Source organism: Oncorhynchus mykiss, chromosome 6 (genome assembly GCF_013265735.2).
Source record: "Oncorhynchus mykiss isolate Arlee chromosome 6, USDA_OmykA_1.1, whole genome shotgun sequence".
NCBI lineage: Eukaryota > Metazoa > Chordata > Actinopteri > Salmoniformes > Salmonidae > Oncorhynchus > Oncorhynchus mykiss.
The window spans coordinates 100,295,640-100,318,218 of NC_048570.1; the positions used below are offsets into that span (position 1 = coordinate 100,295,640).

Here is a 22,579-nt window from a genome sequence, read left to right on the forward strand (position 1 = left end):
TGGAAACAGAACACAGGGGAAGTTTAGAGGTGGAAACAGGACACAGGGGAAGTCTAGAGGTGGATACAGGACACAGGGGAAGTATAGAGGTGGAAACAGGACACAGGCGAAGTCTAGAGTTGGATACAGTACCAAGGGGAAGTATAGAGGTGGATACAGGAAGCAGGGGAAGTCTAGAGGTGGAAACAGGTCACAGGGGAAGTCTAGAGGTGGATACAGGACACAGGGGAAGTCAGAGGTGGAAACAGGACACAGGGGAAGTCTAGAGGTGGACACAGGACACAGGGGAAGTCAGAGGTGGAAACAGGACACAGGGGAAGTCTAGAGGTGGATACAGGACACAGGGGGAGTCAGAGGTGGAAACAGGAAACAGGGGAAGTCTAGAGGTGGACACGGGGGAAGTCTAGAGGTGGATACAGGGGAAGTCTAGAGGCGGAAACAGGCCACAGGGGAAGTCTAGAGGTGGATACAGGGAGAGTCTAGAGGTGGATACAGGACACAAGGGAAGTATATTGGTGGAAACAGAACACAGGGGAAGTCTAGAGGTGGATACAGGACACAGGGGAAGCCAGAGGTGGAAACAGGACACAGGGGAAGTCTAGAGGTGTATACAGGGGAAGTCTAGAGGTGGAAACAGGACACAGGGGAAGTCTAGAGGTGGAAACAGGAAACAGGGGAAGTCTAGAGGTGGATACAGGACACAGGGGAAGTCTAGAGGTGGAAACAGGACACAGGGGAAGTCTAGGAGTGGACACAGGGGAAGTCTAGAGGTGGATACAGGACACAGTCGAAGTCAAGAGGTGGATACAGGACACAGGGGAAGTCTAGAGGAGGATACAGGGGGGGTCTAGAGGTGGAAACAGGACACAGGGGAAGTCTAGAGGTGGATACAGGGAACAGGGGAAGTCTAGAGGTGGATACAGAACACAGGGGAAGTCTAGAGGTGGAAACAGGGACCAGGGAAGTATAGAGGTGGATACAGGGGAAGTCTAGAGGTGGAAACAGGACACAGGGGAAGTCTAGAGGTGGAAACAGGAAACAGGGGAAGTCTAGAGGTGGATACAGGACACAGGGGAAGTCTAGAGGTGGAAACAGGACACAGGGGAAGTCTAGGTGTGGACACAGGGGAAGTCTAGAGGTGGATACAGGACACAGTCGAAGTCAACAGGTGGATACAGGACACAGGGGAAGTCTAGAGGAGGATACAGGGGGGGTCTAGAGGTGGAAACAGGACACAGGGGAAGTCTAGAGGTGGATACAGGACACAGTCGAAGTCAAGAGGTGGATACAGGACACAGGGGAAGTCTAGAGGTGGATACAGGGGAAGTCTAGAGGTGGAAACAGGCCACAGGGGAAGTCTAGAGGTGGATACAGGGGAAGTCTAGAGGTGGATACAGGACACAAGGGAAGTATATTGGTGGAAACAGAACACAGGGGAAGTCTAGAGGTGGATACAGGACACAGGGGAAGCCAGAGGTGGAAATAGGACACAGGGGAAGTCTAGAGGTGGATACAGGGGAAGTCTAGAGGTGGAAACAGGACACAGGGGAAGTCTAGAGGTGGAAACAGGAAACAGGGGAAGTCTAGAGGTGGATACAGGACACAGGGGAAGTCTAGAGGTGGAAACAGGACACAGGGGAAGTCTAGGTGTGGACACAGGGGAAGTCTAGAGGTGGATACAGGACACAGTCGAAGTCAAGAGGTGGATACAGGACACAGGGGAAGTCTAGAGGAGGATACAGGGGGGGTCTAGAGGTGGAAACAGGACACAGGGGAAGTCTAGAGGTGGATACAGGGAACAGGGGAAGTCTAGAGGTGGATACAGAACACAGGGGAAGTCTAGAGGTGGAAACAGGGACCAGGGAAGTATAGAGGTGGATACAGGGGAAGTCTAGAGGTGGAAACAGGACACAGGGGAAGTCTAGAGGTGGAAACAGGAAACAGGGGAAGTCTAGAGGTGGATACAGGACACAGGGGAAGTCTAGAGGTGGAAACAGGACACAGGGGAAGTCTAGGTGTGGACACAGGGGAAGTCTAGAGGTGGATACAGGACACAGTCGAAGTCAACAGGTGGATACAGGACACAGGGGAAGTCTAGAGGAGGATACAGGGGGGGTCTAGAGGTGGAAACAGGACACAGGGGAAGTCTAGAGGTGGATACAGGACACAGTCGAAGTCAAGAGGTGGATACAGGACACAGGGGAAGTCTAGAGGTGGATACAGGGGAAGTCTAGAGGTGGAAACAGGCCACAGGGGAAGTCTAGAGGTGGATACAGGGGAAGTCTAGAGGTGGATACAGGACACAAGGGAAGTATATTGGTGGAAACAGAACACAGGGGAAGTCTAGAGGTGGATACAGGACACAGGGGAAGCCAGAGGTGGAAACAGGACACAGGGGAAGTCTAGAGGTGGATACAGGGGAAGTCTAGAGGTGGAAACAGGACACAGGGGAAGTCTAGAGGTGGAAACAGGAAACAGGGGAAGTCTAGAGGTGGATACAGGACACAGGGGAAGTCTAGAGGTGGAAACAGGACACAGGGGAAGTCTAGGTGTGGACACAGGGGAAGTCTAGAGGTGGATACAGGACACAGTCGAAGTCAAGAGGTGGATACAGGACACAGGGGAAGTCTAGAGGAGGATACAGGGGGGGTCTAGAGGTGGAAACAGGACAGAGGGGAAGTCTAGAGGTGGATACAGGGAACAGGGGAAGTCTAGAGGTGGATACAGAACACAGGGGAAGTCTAGAGGTGGAAACAGGGACCAGGGAAGTATAGAGGTGGAAACAGGACACAGGGGAAGTCTAGAGATGGATCCAGTCTAGAGGTAGATAAAGGACAGGGAAGTCAGAATGACATTTCTGCAGTCTTAATCTGGATTAATCCGTCATGAGGACATACACACACAGAGAGGATTTCTACCAGTGTCAACTGGTACACACAGGAACGACTCTGGCTATAGGCCCACTCTCTCTCTGTGCTCTCTGTCTGTCTTCGTGAGAGACTAGGGAGTGACAGTCATCCTGTGAGCCATAAAGAAACATGCTGGGTCTGACTGACAGACAGACAGACAGACAGACACTGGCTAGACACAGAGTAATGGACACCTTGGAGGAAAAGGCCAGACTCCTGTAATCTCTGTCAGTGTTATAGAACAGGAAGAAGTAGGTTCCTGGTTCAATCAGAGAACACACGTCGGTTATCCAGTGACCACACATTATCTCTGCGTCCTTGATGTCATCATTCACATGACATCAAAATGGCGTCACAGACGAGACATGGGGCTCAGCACATTGAATGAGCAGTACTCAAATCAAATCAAATGTATTTATATAGCCCTTCGTACATCAGCTGATATCTCAAAGTACTGTATCGAAACCCAGCCTAAAACCCCAAACAGCAAGCAATGCAGGTGTAGAAGCACATTGGCTAGGAAAAACTCCCTAGAAAGGCCAAAACCTAGGAAGAAACCTAGAGAGGGGTGGCCAGTCCTCTTCTGGCTGTGCCGGGTGGAGATTATAACAGAACATGGCCAAGATGTTCAAATGTTCATAAATGACCAGCATGGTTGAATAATAATAAGGCAGAACAGTTGAAACTGGAGCAGCAGCACGGCCAGGTGGACTGGGGACAGCAAGGAGTCATCATGTCAGGTAGTCCTGAGGCATGGTCTTAGGTCTCAGGTCCTCTGAGAAAGAGAGAAAGAAAGAGAGAATTAGAGAGAGCACACTTAAATTCACACAGGACACCGAATAGGACAGGAGAAGTACTCCAGATATAACAAACTGACCCTAGCCCCCCGACACATAAACTACTGCAGCATAAATATTGGAGGCTGAGACAGGAGGGATCAGGAGACACTGTGTGCCCATCTGATGATACCCCCGGACAGGGCCAAACAGGAAGGATATAACCCCACCCACTTTGCCAAAGCATAGCCCCCACACCACTATAGGGATATCTTCAACCACCAACTTAACATCCTGAGACAAGGCCGAGTATAGCCCACAAAGATCTCCGGCACGGCACAACCCAAGGGGGGGGCGCCAACCCAGGCAGGAAGATCACATCAGTGACTCAACCCAGTCAAGTGACTCAGCCCTCCTAGGGACGGCATGGAAGAGCCCCAGTAAGCCAGTGACTCAGCCCCTGTAATAGAGTTAGAGGCAGAGAATCCCAGTGGAAAGAGGGGAACCGGCCAGGCAGAGACAGCAAGGGCGTTTCGTTGCTCCAGAGCCTTTCCGTTCACCTTCCCACTCCTGGGCCAGACTACACTCAATCATATGACCCACTGAAGAGATGAGTCTTCAGTAAAGACTTAAAGGTTGAGACCGAGTTTGCGTCTCTCACATGGGTAGGCAGACCATTCCATAAAAATGGAGCTCTATAGGAGAAAGCCCTGCCTCCAGCTGTTTGCTTAGAAATTCTAGGGACAATTAGGAGGCCTGCTTCTTGTGACCGTAGTGTACGTGTAGGTATGTACGGCAGGACCAAATCAGAGAGATAGGTAGGAGCAAGCCCATGTAATGCTTTGTAGGTTAGCAGTAAAACCTTGAAATCAGCCCTTGCCTTAACAGGAAGCCAGTGTAGAGAGGCTAACACTGGAGTAATATGATCACATTGTTTGGTTCTAGTCAGGATTCTAGCAGCCCTATTTAGCACTAACTAAAGTTTATTAAGTGCTTTATCCGGGTAGCCGGAAAGTAGAGCATTGCAGTAGTATATCCTAGAAGTAACAAAAGCACAGATGAATTGATGACAGACTCTAAAGTTGTAGGGTAACCTTGCAGAGTTAAATGATCTGCATCATTTTTGGACAGAAAGTTTCTGATACTCTACTATTCCCTTCTGTACTGTACTGTACTCTACTGTACTGTACTGTTCTGTACTGTACTGTACTCTACTGTACTCTACTGTTCTGTACTGTACTGTACTCTACTGTACTGTACTGTACTCTACTGTACTGTACTGTACTGTACTGTACTGTACTCTACTGTTCTGTACTGTACTGTACTGTACTCTACTGTTCTGTACTGTACTGTACTCTACTGTACTGTACTGTACTCTACTGTACTGTACTGTACTGTACTCTACTGTTCTGTACTGTACTGTACTCTACTCTACTGTACTGTACTGTACTGTACTGTACTCTACTGTTCTGTACTGTACTGTACTCTACTGTACTGTACTGTACTCTACTGTACTGTACTGTACTGTACTCTACTGTTCTGTACTGTACTGTACTCTACTGTACTGTACTGTACTCTACTGTACTGTACTCTACTGTACTGTACTCTACTGTACTGTACTCTACTGTACTGTACTGTACTGTACTGTACTCTACTGTACTGTACTGTACTGTACTCTACTGTACTGTACTGTACTGTACTCTACTGTACTCTACTGTACTGTACTGTACTGTACTCTACTGTACTGTACTGAACTGTACTGTACTGTACTGTACTGTACTGTACTCTACTGTACTGTACTCTACTGTACTGTACTCTACTGTACTGTACTGTTCTGTACTGTACTGTACTCTACTGTTCTGTACTGTACTGTACTCTACTGTTCTGTACTGTACTGTACTCTATTGTACTGTACTCTTCTGTACTGTACTGTACTCTACTGTTCTGTACTGTACTGTACTCTACTCTACTGTACTGTACTGTACTGTACTGTACTCTACTGTACTCTACTGTTCTGTTCTGTACTGTACTCTACTGTACTGTACTGTACTCTACTGTACTGTACTGTACTGTACTGTACTCTACTGTACTCTACTGTACTGTACTGTACTGTACTCTACTGTACTCTACTGTTCTGTACTGTACTGTACTCTACTGTTCTGTACTGTACTGTACTCTACTGTACTGTACTGTACTCTACTGTTCTGTACTGTACTGTACTCTACTGTACTGTACTGTACTCTACTGTTCTGTACTCTACTGTACTCTACTGTTCTGTACTGTACTCTACTGTTCTGTACTGTACTGTACTCTACTGTTCTGTTCTGTACTGTACTGTTCTGTACTGTACTGTACTCTACTGTACTGTACTGTACTCTACTGTTCTGTACTGTACTGTACTCTACTGTTCTGTACTGTACTCTACTGTTCTGTACTGTACTGTACTCTACTGTTCTGTACTGTACTCTATTGTACTGTACTCTTCTGTACTGTACTGTACTCTACTGTACTCTACTGTTCTGTACTGTACTGTACTCTACTGTACTGTACTGTACTCTACTGTTCTGTACTGTACTGTACTCTACTGTTCTGTACTGTACTGTACTCTACTGTTCTGTACTCTTCTGTACTGTACTGTACTCTACTGTTCTGTACTGTACTGTATTCTACTGTTCTGTACTGTACTGTACTGTATTCTACTGTTCTGTACTCTACTGTTCTGTACTGTACTGTTCTGTACTGTACTGTTCTGTACTGTACTGTACTCTACTGCTCTGTACTGTACTGTACTGTACTGTACTGCACTGTACTCTACTGTTCCCTACTGAATTGTACTCTACTGTTCTCTACTGAACTGTACTGTACTGTACTCTACTGTTCTGTACTGTACTGTACTGTACTGTACTCTACTGAACTGTACTGTACTGTACTCTACTGTTCTGTACTGTACTGTACTCTACTCTACTGTACTCTACTGTACTCTACTGTACTCTACTGTTCTGTACTGTACTGTACTCTACTCTACTGTACTCTACTGTACTCTACTGTACTCTACTGTTCTGTACTGTACTCTACTATTCCCTTCTGAACTGTGGGGTACCAGTACAGAGTCAATGTGGAGGCTATATACAGGGGGTACCAGTACAGAGTCAATGTGGAGGCTATATACAGGGGGTACCAGTACAGAGTCAATGTGGAGGCTATATACAGGGGGTACCGGTACAGAGTCAATGTGGAGGCTATATACAGGGGGTACCAGTACAGAGTCAATGTGGAGGCTATATACAGGGGGTACCGGTACAGAGTCAATGTGGAGACTATATACAGGGGGTACCAGTACAGAGTCAATGTGGAGGCTATATACAGGGGGTACCGGTACAGAGTCAATGTGGAGGCTATATACAGGGGGTACCAGTACAGAGTCAATGTGGAGGCTATATACAGGGGGTACCGGTACAGAGTCAATGTGGAGACTATATACAGGGGGTACCAGTACAGAGTCAATGTGGAGGCTATATACAGGGGGTACCAGTACAGAGTCAATGTGGAGGCTATATACAGGGGGTACCGGTACAGAGTCAATGTGGAGGCTATATACAGGGGGTACCAGTACAGAGTCAATGTGGAGACTATATACAGGGGGTACCGGTACAGAGTCAATGTGGAGGCTACATACAGGGGGTACCGGTACAGAGTCAATGTGGAGGCTATATACAGGGTATTACGGTACAGAGTCAATGTGGAGGCTATATACAGGGTATTATGGTACAGAGTCAATGTGGAGGCTATATACAGGGTGTACCGGTACAGAGTCAATGTGGAGACTATATACAGGGTGTTACGGTACAGAGTCAATGTGGAGGCTATATACAGGGTGTTACGGTACAGAGTCAATGTGGAGGCTATATACAGGGTGTACCGGTACAGAGTCAATGTGGAGACTATATACAGGGGGTACCGGTACAGAGTCAATGTGGAGGCTATATACAGGGTATTACGGTACAGAGTCAATGTGGAGGCTATATACAGGGGGTACCGGTACAGAGTCAATGTGGAGGTTATATACAGGGGGTACCAGTACAGAGTCAATGTGGAGACTATATCCAGGGGGTACCGGTACAGAGTCAATGTGGAGACTATATACAGGGGGTACCGGTACAGAGTCAATGTGGAGGCTACATACAGGGGGTACCGGTACAGAGTCAATGTGGAGACTATATACAGGGGGTACCGGTACAGAGTCAATGTGGAGGCTACATACAGGGGGTACCGGTACCGCGTCAATGTGGAGGCTATATACAGGGTGTACCGGTACAGAGTCAATGTGGAGGCTATATACAGGGGGTACCGGTACAGAGTCAATGTGGAGACTATATACAGGGGGTACCGGTACAGAGTCAATGTGGAGGCTACATACAGGGGGTACCGGTACCGCGTCAATGTGGAGGCTATATACAGGGTGTACCGGTACAGAGTCAATGTGGAGGCTATATACAGGGGGTACTGGTACAGAGTCAATGTGGAGGCTATATACAGGGGGTACCGGTACAGAGTCAATGTGGAGGCTATATACAGGGGGTACCGGTACAGAGTCAATGTGGAGACTATATACAGGGGGTACCGGTACAGAGTCAATGTGGAGGCTACATACAGGGGGTACCGGTACAGAGTCAATGTGGAGACTATATACAGGGGGTACCGGTACAGAGTCAATGTGGAGGCTACATACAGGGGGTACCGGTACCCGCGTCAATGTGGAGGCTATATACAGGGTGTACCGGTACAGAGTCAATGTGGAGGCTATATACAGGGGGTACCGGTACAGAGTCAATGTGGAGACTATATACAGGGGGTACCGGTACAGAGTCAATGTGGAGGCTACATACAGGGGGTACCGGTACCGCGTCAATGTGGAGGCTATATACAGGGTGTACCGGTACAGAGTCAATGTGGAGGCTATATACAGGGGGTACTGGTACAGAGTCAATGTGGAGGCTATATACAGGGGGTACCGGTACAGAGTCAATGTGGAGGCTATATACAGGGGGTACCAGTACAGAGTCAATATGGAGGCTATATACAGGGGGTACCGGTACAGAGTCAATGTGGAGGCTACATACAGGGGGTACCGGTACCGCGTCAATGTGGAGGCTATATACAGGGTGTACCGGTACAGAGTCAATGTGGAGGCTATATACAGGGGGTACCGGTACAGAGTCAATGTGGAGGCTATATACAGGGGGTACCGGTACAGAGTCAATGTGGAGGCTATATACAGGGGGTACCGGTACAGAGTCAATGTGGAGGCTATATACAGGGGGTACCGGTACAGAGTCAATATGGAGGCTATATACAGGGGGTACCGGTACAGAGTCAATATGGAGGCTATATACAGGGGGTACCGGTACAGAGTCAATGTGGAGGCTACATACAGGGGGTACCGGTACCGCGTCAATGTGGAGGCTATATACAGGGGGTAACGGTACAGAGTCAATGTGGAGGCTATATACAGGGGGTACCGGTACAGAATCAATGTGGAGGCTACATACAGGGGGTACCGGTACCGCGTCAATGTGGAGGCTATGTACAAGGTGTACCGGTACAGAGTCAATGTGGAGGCTATATACAGGGGGTACCGGTACAGAGTCAATGTGGAGGCTATATACAGGGGGTGCCGGTACAGAGTCAATGTGGAGGCTATATACAGGGGTTACCGGTACCGCGTCAATGTGGATGCTATATACAGGGGGTACCGGTACCGCGTCAATGTGGAGGCTACATACAGGGGGTACCGGTACTGCGTCAATGTGGAGGCTATATACAGGAGGTACCGCGTCAATGTGGAGGCTACATACAGGAGGTACCGTGTCAATGTGGAGGCTACATACAGGAGGTACCGGGTCAATGTGGATGTTATATACAGGGGGTACCGGTACCGCGTCAATGTGGAGGCTACATACAGGGGGTACCGGTACTGCGTCAATGTGGAGGCTACATACAGGAGGTACCGCGTCAATGTGGAGGCTACATACAGGAGGTACCGGGTCAATGTGGAGGCTATACACAGGGTGTTCTGGTACAGAGTCAATGTGGAGGCTATATACAGGGGTACCGGTAACCCATACTGGTTACCACAGGAAAACTAATGGTAAACACTGTGACAACCAACCCATACTGGTTACCACAGGAAAACTAATGGTAAACACTGTGACAACCAACCCATACTGGTTACCACAGGAAAACTAATGGTAAACACTGTGACAACCAACCCATACTGGTTACCACAGGAAAACTAATGGTAAACACTGTGACAACCAACCCATACTGGTTACCACAGGAAAACTAATGGTAAACACTGTGACAACCAACCCACACTGGACAACCAACCCATACTGGTTACCACAGGAAGACTAATGGTAAACACTGTGACAACCAACCCATACAGGTTACCACAGGAAAACTAATGGTAAACACTGTGACAACCAACCCATACTGGTTACCACAGGAACATTAATGGTAAACACTGTGACAACCAACCCATACTGGTTACCACAGGAAAACTAATGGTAAACACTGTGACAACCAACCCATACTGGTTACCACAGGAACATTAATGGTAAACACTGTGACAACCAACCCATACTGGTTACCACAGGAAAACTAATGGTAAACAATGTGACAACCAACCCATACTGGTTACCACAGGAAAACTAATGGTAAACACTGTGACAACCACCCCATGCTGGTTACCACAGGAAAACTAATGGTAAACACTGTGACAACCACTCCATACTGGTTACCACAGGAAAACTAATGGTAAACACTGTGACAACCAACCCATACTGGACAACCAACCCATACTGGACAACCAACCCAGATTGGTTACCACAGGAAAACTAATGGTAAACACTGTGACAACCAACCCATACTGGTTACCACAGGAAAACTAATGGTAAACAATGTGACAACCAACCCATACTGGTTACCACAGGAAAACTAATGGTAAACACTGTGACAACCAACCCATACTGGACAACCAACCCATACTGGTTACCACAGGAAAACTAATGGTAAACACTGTGACAACCAACCCATACTGGTTACCACAGGAAAACGAATGGTAAACACTGTGACAACCAACCCATACTGGTTACCACAGGAAAACTAATGGTAAACACTGTGACAACCAACCCATACTGGTTACCACAGGAAAACTAATGGTACTAACCAACCCATAATGTGTGACATCCAACTCCACTATGGAGTTGGTTACCACAGGTGGACAGAGTGTGTTTGGTGGCTGATGTCTCCATGTTAGATTAAGATATGAGGATAGTAAAGGTCCCCATTTCAACCCAACGCCTTGGTCTTTCTCTTGTTATTGAAAATATATACTGGTGCTGAGTAATACCAACCAACTCCGCTCTCCCCTTCTAAACAGGTCTGTCTGGTGTCTGGTGTACAGGTTGGACAGGTCTGTCTGGTGTACAGTTTGGACAGGTCTGTCTGGTGTACAGTTTGGACAGGTCTTCCTGTGGTAACCAGTACAGTTTGGACAGGTCTGTCTGGTGTACAGTTTGGACAGGTCTGTCTGGTGTCTGGTGTACAGTTTGGATAGGTCTGTCTGGTGTCTGATGTACAGGTTGGACAGGTCTGTCTGATGTACAGGTTGGACAGGTCTGTCTGATGTACAGGTTGGACAGGTCTGTCTGGTGTACAGGTTGGACAGGCCTGTCTGGTGTACAGTTTGGACAGATCTGTCTAGTGTACAGTTTGGACAGGTCTGTCTGGTGTACAGTTTAGACAGGTCTGTGTGGTGTACAGGTTGGACAGGTCTGTCTGGTGTACAGTTTGGACAGGTCTGTCTGGTGTACAGTTTGGATAGATCTGTCTGGTGTACTGTTTGGACAGGTCTGTCTGGTGTCTGATGTACAGTTTGCATGAAAAGTGTTTAACTACATTTCTCTAGTCATGCTGAGGCATAATTGAGGACATTTGAAGTTCGCCTCGTCATGAATTATAAATATGTTTTCTCTCTTCCAGGTCCAGCACGAGGTCTTGCACATCTGTTTACCAGGAGAGAGAGCCCTGTCACAAGAGATAGAGTCCTTCCACCAAAGCTACTGAGGCCTTATCTAACACTGTATCAGGACCATTCTGCAGAAGAACCACCATTAATAACAACCTGACAGTTTCAGTTGTCTGGAGTAAAGGATCAGAAGTCATTGAGAGCAAGACAGAGTCCCTGCCAAGAATTATGCCAATATAGCCTCCTCAGTATCTCCAGCAGACAACCACTCTAGAGGTGCTAACGTAGTCCCTCTCCAGCAGTAACCATGGACGACCATTGGCAGAACAATGTGAACCAGCAGGGCACTGAGATCCCCACCTACGGGGAGGGTGGCGGCCAGGAGTACCCCTACCAGGCTGACTTCCCCCAGCAGGAGGGTGGGGGGGACGAGGATGCTAGGAGTGATGCCACGGAAGGTCACGATGAGGATGCAGAGGCGATGTACGAAGGAGAGTACCAGGGGATCCCCCACCCTGACGAGATCAAGGCGGCACAGCGGGCGGCCAGGGCCGAGGCCAGGAAGAAGGCCAGGCTGGCAGCAGCGATGCCGGATGAGGAGGACCTGGCAGAACAGTATGAGAACATCATGGAGGACTGTGGGCACGGTCGTTTCCAGTGGACCCTGTTTATCGTGCTGGGCATGGCGCTGATGGCGGATGGCGTGGACGGATTTGTGGTGGGCTTCGTGTTGCCCAGCGCCGAGAAGGACATGTGCATATCCAACGCCAACAAGGGCATGCTGGGTAAGTCACAGTTAAAAGTTATTTGGGGGCAGCTCAATAAAACCTGTTGTTATGGAACACCTTCTGAGAATGGTTCTTCTAAACTGTTTAAAACTTCTTTGGGATAGGGGGCGGTACTTTGACATCTGGATGAAAAGCCCAAAGTAAACTGCCTGCTACTCAGGCCCAGAAGCTAGGATATGCATATAATTGGTAGATTTGGATAGAAAACACTCTAAAGTATAACAGAACTGAAATGGCAGGCGAAACTCCGAGGACAAACCACCCCCCCCCAAAGAAATTCAGCATAACACTGATTTCAATGGCTGGCATTTTTATTATAGGGCGAAATCCTCCCTGATTGCAGTTCCTAGCGCTTCCACTAGATGTCAACATTCTTTAGAAAGAGTTTCAGGCTGTTTTTTGGAAAAATAACCCCTCCCCCAGCCCCAGGCCCTCCCCCAGCCCCTCCCCCAGTCCCTGCCCCAGCCCCAGGCCCTCCCCCAGCTCCTCCCCCAGCCACTCCCGCTGTGACTAGGCTGTGACCTGGTTGAAGGCTAACTGTGATGCCTGAGGCCTGGTACAAGGACATACCGTTTGTAGAGGGGTAGCATTTCGAGGGATACTAATCCACAGTGAGGTGCACTGACAGCCCACCACAGCAACACATGCCGCTAGTCTAAGCTAAGCTGCTTACTCAACTGTAATTAGGGCTGTAGTATAAACCCAGGACAGTGGGGGCCTGAGAGACATGAGACATATACTGTAGCTGCTTCTCGCAACGACGGTCTACTGACACACACTAGTACTGATTTCCTCTCACTTCAGGTCAAAATGGCCGCCATGTTTTCCAAAACGTTTTAGAAAGGCAGACTGAGGCAGATCAAGAACAACATCTGCACTCTGATTGGAGGATTCAAAAAAATGACCCGCTCGTTAGCGCTGCCAATCAAAATGACCCACATAATAAAAAGTTGCTCATTTTCAATGTAAGATAGTTCGGTAACATTGCCCCTCAAAATTGCCAATGTATTATGGCCTTAAGAGGGCCGGCCAAGTACTGAATACTAGCTGGTGAAATAAGAATATAATGTACAGGGGCTTTACTATGTACTGTATATTATGGTGTAATAAATGAGATCGCTGAATCCATAGGCTTTAATCTCTATAATACTCAGCATCATCTAGGAATCATTTTGTCAGTATATTAACGTCCAAATAGATTCATCTATCTTCATTTAGAAGGTGTTGTTACTATGTTAACGTCCAAATAGATTCCTCTATCTTCATTTAGAAGGTGTTGTTTTAACCCAGATTTATGTCACTGTGTATTGCTAGATTTGCTTTGTTGCTCTGGATTCATTTCCGTGAATGTGGGGGAATTCACATGTCTTTTTTGGAAGGATATCTTCAATAAGGACTTTCCCTTTTTCCTAATTCAGTCAGACCAGTTCAATAGGACAACGTGGCAAAGGGAGCCTCCTAGTGGAGGAGAGGACGCCCACTTTGCTGTGAGCCTTGAGCCACAGTGTAAAGTCTGGCAGCAAAACATTACTCTACTATGAGCCTTGAGCCACTGTGTAAAGTCTGGCAGCACAACATTACTCTACTATGAGCCTTGAGCCACTGTGTAAAGTCTGGCAACACAACATTACTCTACTATGAGCCTTGAGCCACTGTGTAAAGTCTGGCAACACAACATTACTCTACTATGAGCCTTGAGCCACTGTGTAAAGTCTGGCAGCACAACATTACTCTACTATGAGCACTGAGCCACTGTGTAAAGTCTGGCTGCACAACATTACTCTACTATGAGCCTTGAGCCACTGTGTAAAGTCTGGCTGCACAACATTACTCTACTATGAGCCTTGAGCCACTGTGTAAAGTCTGGCAACACAACATTACTCTACTATGAGCCTTGAGCCACTGTGTAAAGTCTGGCAACACAACATTACTCTACTATGAGCCTTGAGCCACTGTGTAAAGTCTGGCAGCACAACATTACTCTACTATGAGCCTTGAGCCACTGTGTAAAGTCTGGCAACACAACATTACTCTACTATGAGCCTTGAGCCACTGTGTAAAGTCTGGCAACACAACATTACTCTACTATGAGCCTTGAGCCACTGTGTAAAGTCTGGCAACACAACATTACTCTACTATGAGCCTTGAGCCACTGTGTAAAGTCTGGCAACACAACATTACTCTACTATGAGCCTTGAGCCACTGTGTAAAGTCTGGCAACACAACATTACTCTACTATGAGCCTTGAGCCACTGTGTAAAGTCTGGCAGCACAACATTACTCTACTGTTGGCTTGATTGACAGACAGAATGAGATTAGGTTTGGGATGATATACTGTCCGTCCGTCCGTCCGTCCGTCTGTTTGTTTATGTCCCTGGCAGTACTAATACCTCTGTCTGTTTATGTCCCTGGCAGTAGTAATACCTCTGTCTGTTTATGTCCCTGGCAGTACTAATACCTCTGTTTGTCTATGTCCCTGGCAGTACTAATACCGCAGCAATGTAGTGCGCTGCCAACCCACAGCTCTCTGCATCCTCCCCCAACAGGACGGGTAGCCTATCCTCATCAGAGAGGTCTTTGAAACCTTAAATAAGGGTTTCAAATTTGAGGAAATGAAACTAATTCTCAAACTTCCGGCGCCGACAGAGATGGCCGCCTCGCTTCGCGTTCCTAGGAAACTATGCAGTTTTTTGTTTTTTTACGTGTTATTTCTTACATTAGTACCCCAGGTCATCTTAGGTTTCATTACATACAGTCGAGAAGAACTACTGAATATAAGATCAGCATCAACTCACCATCAGTACGACCAAGAATATGTTTTTCGCGACGCGGATCCTGTGTTCTGCCTTACAAACAGGACAACGGAGTGGATCCTATGCAGCGACCCAAAAAAACGACTCCGAAAGAGAGGGAAATGAGGCGGTCTTCTGGTCAGACTCCGGAGACGGGCACAGCGCGCACCACTCCCTAGCATTCTTCTTGCCAATGTCCAGTCTCTTGACAACAAGGTTGATGAAATCCGAGCAAGGGTAGCATTCCAGAGGGACATCAGAGACTGTAACGTTCTTTGCTTCACGGAAACGTGGCTTACTGGAGAGACGCTATCCGAAGCGGTGCAGCCAACAGGTTTCTCCACGCATCGCGCAGACAGGAAAAAACATCTTTCTGGTAAAAAGAGGGGCGGGGGCGTATGCCTTATGACTAACGTGACATGGTGCGATGAAAGAAACATACAGGAACTCAAATCCTTCTGTTCACCTGATTTAGAATTCCTCACAATCAAATGTAGACCGCATTATCTACCAAGAGAATTCTCTTCGATTATAATCACAGCCGTATATATCCCCCCCCAAGCAGACACATCGATGGCTCTGAACGAACTTTATTTAACTCTCTGCAAACTGGAAACAATTTATCCGGAGGCTGCATTCATTGTAGCTGGGGATTTTAACAAGGCTAATCTGAAAACAAGACTCCCCAAATTTTATCAGCATATCGATTGCGCAACCAGGGGAGGAAAGACCTTGGACCATTGTTACTCTAACTTCCGCGACGCATATAAGGCCCTGCCCCGCCCCCCCTTTCGGAAAAGCTGACCACGACTCCATTTTGTTGATCCCTGCCTACAGACAGAAACTAAAACAAGAGGCTCCCACGCTGAGGTCTGTCCAACGCTGGTCCGACCAAGCTGACTCCACACTCCAAGACTGCTTCCATCACGTGGACTGGGAGATGTTTCGTATTGCGTCAGATAACAACATTGACGAATACGCTGATTCGGTGTGCGAGTTCATTAGAACGTGCGTTGAAGATGTCGTTCCCATAGCAACGATTAAAACATTCCCTAACCAGAAACCGTGGATTGATGGTAGCATTCGTGTGAAACTGAAAGCGCGAACCACTGCTTTTAATCAGGGCAAGGTGTCTGGTAACATGACCGAATACAAACAGTGCAGCTATTCCCTCCGCAAGGCTATCAAACAAGCTAAGCGCCAGTACAGAGACAAAGTAGAATCTCAATTCAACGGCTCAGACACAAGAGGCATGTGGCAGGGTCTACAGTCAATCACGGACTACAGGAAGAAACCCAGCCCAGTCACGGACCAGGATGTCTTGCTCCCAGGCAGACTAAATAACTTTTTTGCCCGCTTTGAGGACAATACAGTGCCACTGACACGGCCTGCAACGAAAACATGCGGTCTCTCCTTCACTGCAGCCGAGGTGAGTAAGACATTTAAACGTGTTAACCCTCGCAAGGCTGCAGGCCCAGATGGCATCCCCAGCCGCGCCCTCAGAGCATGCGCAGACCAGCTGGCCGGTGTGTTTACGGACATATTCAATCAATCCCTATACCAGTCTGCTGTTCCCACATGCTTCAAGAGGGCCACCATTGTTCCTGTTCCCAAGAAAGCTAAGGTAACTGAGCTAAATGACTACCGCCCCGTAGCACTCACATCCGTCATCATGAAGTGCTTTGAGAGACTAGTCAAGGACCATATCACCTCCACCCTACCTGACACCCTAGACCCACTCCAATTTGCTTACCGCCCAAATAGGTCCACAGACGATGCAATCTCAACCACACTGCACACTGCCCTAACCCATCTGGACAAGAGGAATACCTATGTGAGAATGCTGTTCATCGACTACAGCTCGGCATTCAACACCATAGTACCCTCCAAGCTCGTCATCAAGCTCGAGACCCTGGGTCTCGACCCCGCCCTGTGCAACTGGGTACTGGACTTCCTGACGGGCCGCCCCCAGGTGGTGAGGGTAGGCAACAACATCTCCTCCCCGCTGATCCTCAACACTGGGGCCCCACAAGGTTGCGTTCTGAGCCCTCTCCTGTACTCCCTGTTCACCCACGACTGCGTGGCCACGCACGCCTCCAACTCAATCATCAAGTTTGCGGACGACACAACAGTGGTAGGCTTGATTACCAACAACGATGAGACGGCCTACAGGGAGGAGGTGAGGGCCCTCGGAGTGTGGTGTCAGGAAAACAACCTCACACTCAACGTCAACAAAACTAAGGAGATGATTGTGGACTTCAGGAAACAGCAGAGGGAACACCCCCCTATCCACATCGATGGATCAGTAGTGGAGAGGGTAGCAAGTTTTAAGTTCCTCGGCATACACATCACAGACAAACTGAATTGGTCCACTCACACAGACAGCATCGTGAAGAAGGCGCAGCAGCGCCTCTTCAACCTCAGGAGGCTGAAGAAATTCGGCTTGTCACCAAAAGCACTCACAAACTTCTACAGATGCACAATCGAGAGCATCCTGGCGGGCTGTATCACCGCCTGGTATGGCAACTGCACCGCCCTCAACCGTAAGGCTCTCCAGAGGGTAGTGAGGTCTGCACAACGCATCACCGGGGGCAAACTACCTGCCCTCCAGGACACCTACACCACCCGATGTCACAGGAAGGCCATAAAGATCATCAAGGACATCAACCACCCGAGCCACTGCCTGTTCACCCCGCTATCATCCAGAAGGCGAGGTCAGTACAGGTGCATCAAAGCTGGGACCGACAGACTGAAAAACAGCTTCTATCTCAAGGCCATCAGACTGTTAAACAGCCACCACTAACACTGAGTGGCTGCTGCCAACACACTGACACTGACTCAACTCCAGCCACTTTAATAATGGGAATTGATGGGAAATGATGTAAATATATCACTAGCCACTTTAAACAATGCTACCTTATATAAATGTTACTTACCCTACATTATTCATCTCATACGCATACGTATATACTGTACTCTATATCATCGACGGTATCCTTATGTAATACATGTATCACTAGCCACTTTATACTATACTATGCCACTTTGTTTACATACTCATCTCATTGTACATACTGTACCCGATACCATCTACTGTATCTTGCCTATGCTGCTCTGTACCATCACTCATTCATATATCCTTATGTACATATTCTTTATCCCCTTACACTGTGTACAAGACAGTAGTTTTGGAATTGTTAGTTAGATTACTTGTTATTACTGCATTGTCGGAACTAGAAGCACAAGCATTTCGCTACACTCGCATTAACATCTGCTAACCATGTGTATGTGACAAATAAAATTTGATTTGATTTGATTTGATTTGATTTGATTTGATTTAATTGAATGAATTAGTGAAACTACAATTTTAAACTAAATGTAACTAATTGTTTAATATTTTTGACATTTTGTCAGGAAATGCAGCTCCGTCTCAGGTTCTGCTGTGGTGCAGTGGTTGCACAGCCTTTCCTCTACAGGGAGCCAGGTTCTGCTGTGGTGCAGTGGTTGCACAGCCTTTCCTCTACAGGGAGCCAGGTTCTGCTGTGGTGCAGTGGTTGCACAGCCTTTCCTCTACAGGGAGCCAGGTTCTGCTGTGGTGCAGTGGTTGCACAGCCTTTCCTCTACAGGGAGCCAGGTTCTGCTGTTGTGCAGTGGTTGTACAGCCTTTCCTCTACAGGGAGCCAGGTTCTGCTGTGGTGCAGTGGTTGCACAGCCTTTCCTCTACAGGGAGCCAGGTTCTGCTGTGGTGCAGTGGTTGCACAGCCTTTCCTCTACAGGGAGCCAGGTTTTCCTGTGTCTGCCCTTCTCAATGGCAAGGCTGTTCTCACTGAGCCTGTACGTTGTCAAAGAGTTTTCCACGGTGTACTGTCGATTTAGGGCTAAATAGCACTGCATTTTGCTTTGTGATTGTGTTTCCCAATAAGCAATGTAGTTTTGTTTTGACTGTGTTGTAGTTTGTTTTATTCTGATTGATTGGGTGTTCTAGTCCTGAGGCTTCAGTGTGTTAGTAGAACAGGTTAGTGAACTCAGCCCCAGGACCAGCTGGATGAGGGGACTGAGGCTTCAGTGTGTTAGTAGAACGGGTTAGTGAACTCAGCCCCAGGACCAGCTGGATGAGGGGACTGAGGCTTCAGTGTGTTAGTAGAACGGGTTAGTGAACTCAGCCCCAGGACCAGCTGGATGAGCGGACTGAGGCTTCAGTGTGTTAGTAGAACGGGTTAGTGAACTCAGGACCAGCTGGATGAGGGGACTGAGGCTTCAGTGTGTTAGTAGAACAGGTTAGTGAACTCAGCCCCAGGACCAGCTGGATGAGGGGACTGAGGCTTCAGTGTGTTAGTAGAACGGGTTAGTGAACTCAGCCCCAGGACCAGCTGGATGAGGGGACTGAGGCTTCAGTGTGTTAGTAGAACGGGTTAGTGAACTCAGCCTCAGGACCAGCTGGATGAGGGGACTGAGGCTTCAGTGTGTTAGTAGAACGGGTTAGTGAACTCAGGACCAGCTGGATGAGCGGACTGAGGCTTCAGTGTGTTAGTAGAACGGGTTAGTGAACTCAGCCCCAGGACCAGCTGGATGAGCGGACTGAGGCTTCAGTGTGTTAGTAGAACGGGTTAGTGAACTCAGCCCCAGGACCAGCTGGATGAGGGGACTGAGGCTTCAGTGTGTTAGTAGAACAGGTTAGTGAACTCAGCCCCAGGACCAGCTGGATGAGCGGACTGAGGCTTCAGTGTGTTAGTAGAACAGGTTAGTGAACTCAGCCCCAGGACCAGCTGGATGAGCGGACTGAGGCTTCAGTGTGTTAGTAGAACAGGTTTGTGAACTCAGCCCCAGGACCAGCTGGATGAGGGAACTCTTTTCTTTGCTCTGCTCTTGGCATTGCAGGGCTTGGTAATGATATGAGAGGGGGTCACTGTATTTTAGATGTTTCCCAAACTTAACTGCTCTTTTTTTGAGTTTGTATTATTAGTGGATATTGTCCTAATTCTGCCCTGCATGCAGTGTTTGTAGTTTTCCTCTGGACATGTAGGAGAATCTTACAGAACTCTGCATGCAGGGTTTCAATTGGATGTTTGTCCTATTGGGTGAAATCTTGTTTTGCAAGTGGACCCCACACCTCGCTGCCATTAAGTGCAATTTGTTCAATGACACATTTGAATTTGTTTTTAAATTAAGTAGAATGCCCTGCATACTTCCTCTCTCAGTTCATTCACTGCCTCATTAAGGTGTCCAGTTGAGATTATTTTTAAACACAAGTAATTGTAGTGTGTACAGTACTCTGTACAGTACTCTATATATTTTGTACCAATTGAGATATATTTTGAGATATATTTTGTACCAATTTTGCACTAGTGAATTTGAGCATCTCATTTAGGATGACATTAGGTCTGCATGCATTTTAAATTTGAGGGTCTGAAGTTTCTTATACTCAGAGTTTGGGCTCCCGAGTGGTGCAGTGGTCTAAGGCACTACAGACCCTGGTTCAATACCAGTCCCATAGGGCTGCGCATCAATTGGTTACGTGTTTGGCCGGTGTAGGCCGTCACTGTAAATGAAAAATTCTTTGTTAACTGACTTGCCGAGTTAAATGAAGGTTAAATACAGCATTATAGAGCTCCTGGTCTGGGGATTGGTCAGCAATGGTCAATTTGATTGGTCAGTAATGGTCAGATTGATTGGTCAGTAATGGTCAGTTTGATTGGTCAGTAATGGTCAGTTTGATTGGTCAGTAATGGTCAGTTTGATTGGTCAGTAATGGTCTGTTTGATTGGTCAGTAATGGTCAGATTGATTGGTCAGTAATGGTCAGTTTGATTGGTCAGTAATGGTCAGTTTGATTGGTCAGTAATGGTCAGATTGATTGGTCAGTAATGGTCAGTTTGATTAGTCAGTAATGGTCAGTTTGATTAGTCAGTAATGGTCAGTTTGATTGGTCAGTAATGGTCAGTTTGATTAGTCAGTAATGGTCAGTTTGATTGGTCAGTAATGGTCAGTTTGATTAGTCAGTAATGGTCAGTTTGATTGGTCAGTAATGGTCAGTTTGATTAGTCAGTAATGGTCAGTTTGATGAGTCAGTAATGGTCAGTTTGATTGGCCTTTATATCTTTTATAACACGGTTCAACTTGTCATGAATTTGTTCTGCATCACTTTGAACAGTGTTGTAGAGAGTTTTATAATGGGTTATTAGTTTATAATGGGTGATTAGTTTAATAATGGGTTATTAGTTTATAATGGGCAATTAGTTTAATAATGGGTTATTAGTTTATAATGAGTAATTAGTTTATAATGAGTAATTAGTTTAATAACGGGTTATTAGTTTATAATGAGTAATTAGTTTAATAATGGGTTATTAGTTTATAATGAGTAATTAGTTTAATAATGGGTTATTAGTTTATAATGAGTAATTAGTTTAATAATGGGTTATTAGTTTATAATGAGTAATTAGTTTAATAATGGGTTATTAGTTTATAATGAGTAATTAGTTTAATAATGGGTTATTAGTTTATAATGAGTAATTAGTTTAATAATGGGTTATTAGTTTATAATGAGTAATTAGTTTAATAATGGGTTATTAGTTTATAATGGGATATTCGTTTTATAATGGGTTATTAGTTTATAATGGGATATTCGTTTTATAATGAGTTATTAGTTTATAATGGGTAATTAGTTTAATAATGGGTTATTAGTTTATAATGGGTAATTTGTTTAATAATGGGTTATTAGTTTATAATGGGGTATTCGTTTATAATGGGGTATTCGTTTATAATGGGGTATTCGTTTATAACGGGTTATTAGTTTATAATGGGTTATTAGTTTATAATGGGTTATTAGTTTATATCGGGTTATTAGTTTATAATGGGTTATTAGTTTATAATGGGTTATTAGTTTATAATGGGTTATTAGTTTATAATGGGTTATTAGTTTATATCGGGTTATTAGTTTATAATGGGTTATTAGTTTATAATGGGTTATTAGTTTATAATGGGTTATTAGTTTATATCAGGTTATTAGTTTATAATGGGTTATTAGTTTATATCGGGTTATTAGTTTATATCGGGTTATTAGTTTATAATGGGTTATTAGTTTATAATGGGTACATACTGTATGTCAAGATTTTATATTGCTAATTCCTCTTGTTTTGATTTTATTTTTAGGTTTCTCCAATTTTGCCAGTAGTTGTTTGTGTTTATGGACTGGGGCAGCAGGTAGCCTAGTGGTTAGAGTGTAGGGGCGGCAGGTAGCCTAGTGGTTAGAGCGTAGGGGCGGCAGGTAGCCTAGTGGTTAGAGCGTA

The 22,579-nt window shown here is 46.4% G+C and overlaps 1 protein-coding gene across 1 annotated transcript in view; it reads left to right on the forward strand.

The window, feature by feature from the left end:
- Window positions 1–22,579, forward strand: part of LOC110527037 (synaptic vesicle glycoprotein 2B-like) — a 78,113-nt gene that overhangs the window by 39,207 nt on the left and 16,327 nt on the right. The window contains exon 2 of the mRNA XM_036981727.1: window positions 11,729–12,499. Within this exon, the coding sequence (XP_036837622.1) occupies window positions 12,022–12,499 (478 nt within the window). The 5' untranslated portion in view covers window positions 11,729–12,021. The remainder of the gene's footprint in view (window positions 1–11,728; window positions 12,500–22,579) is intronic.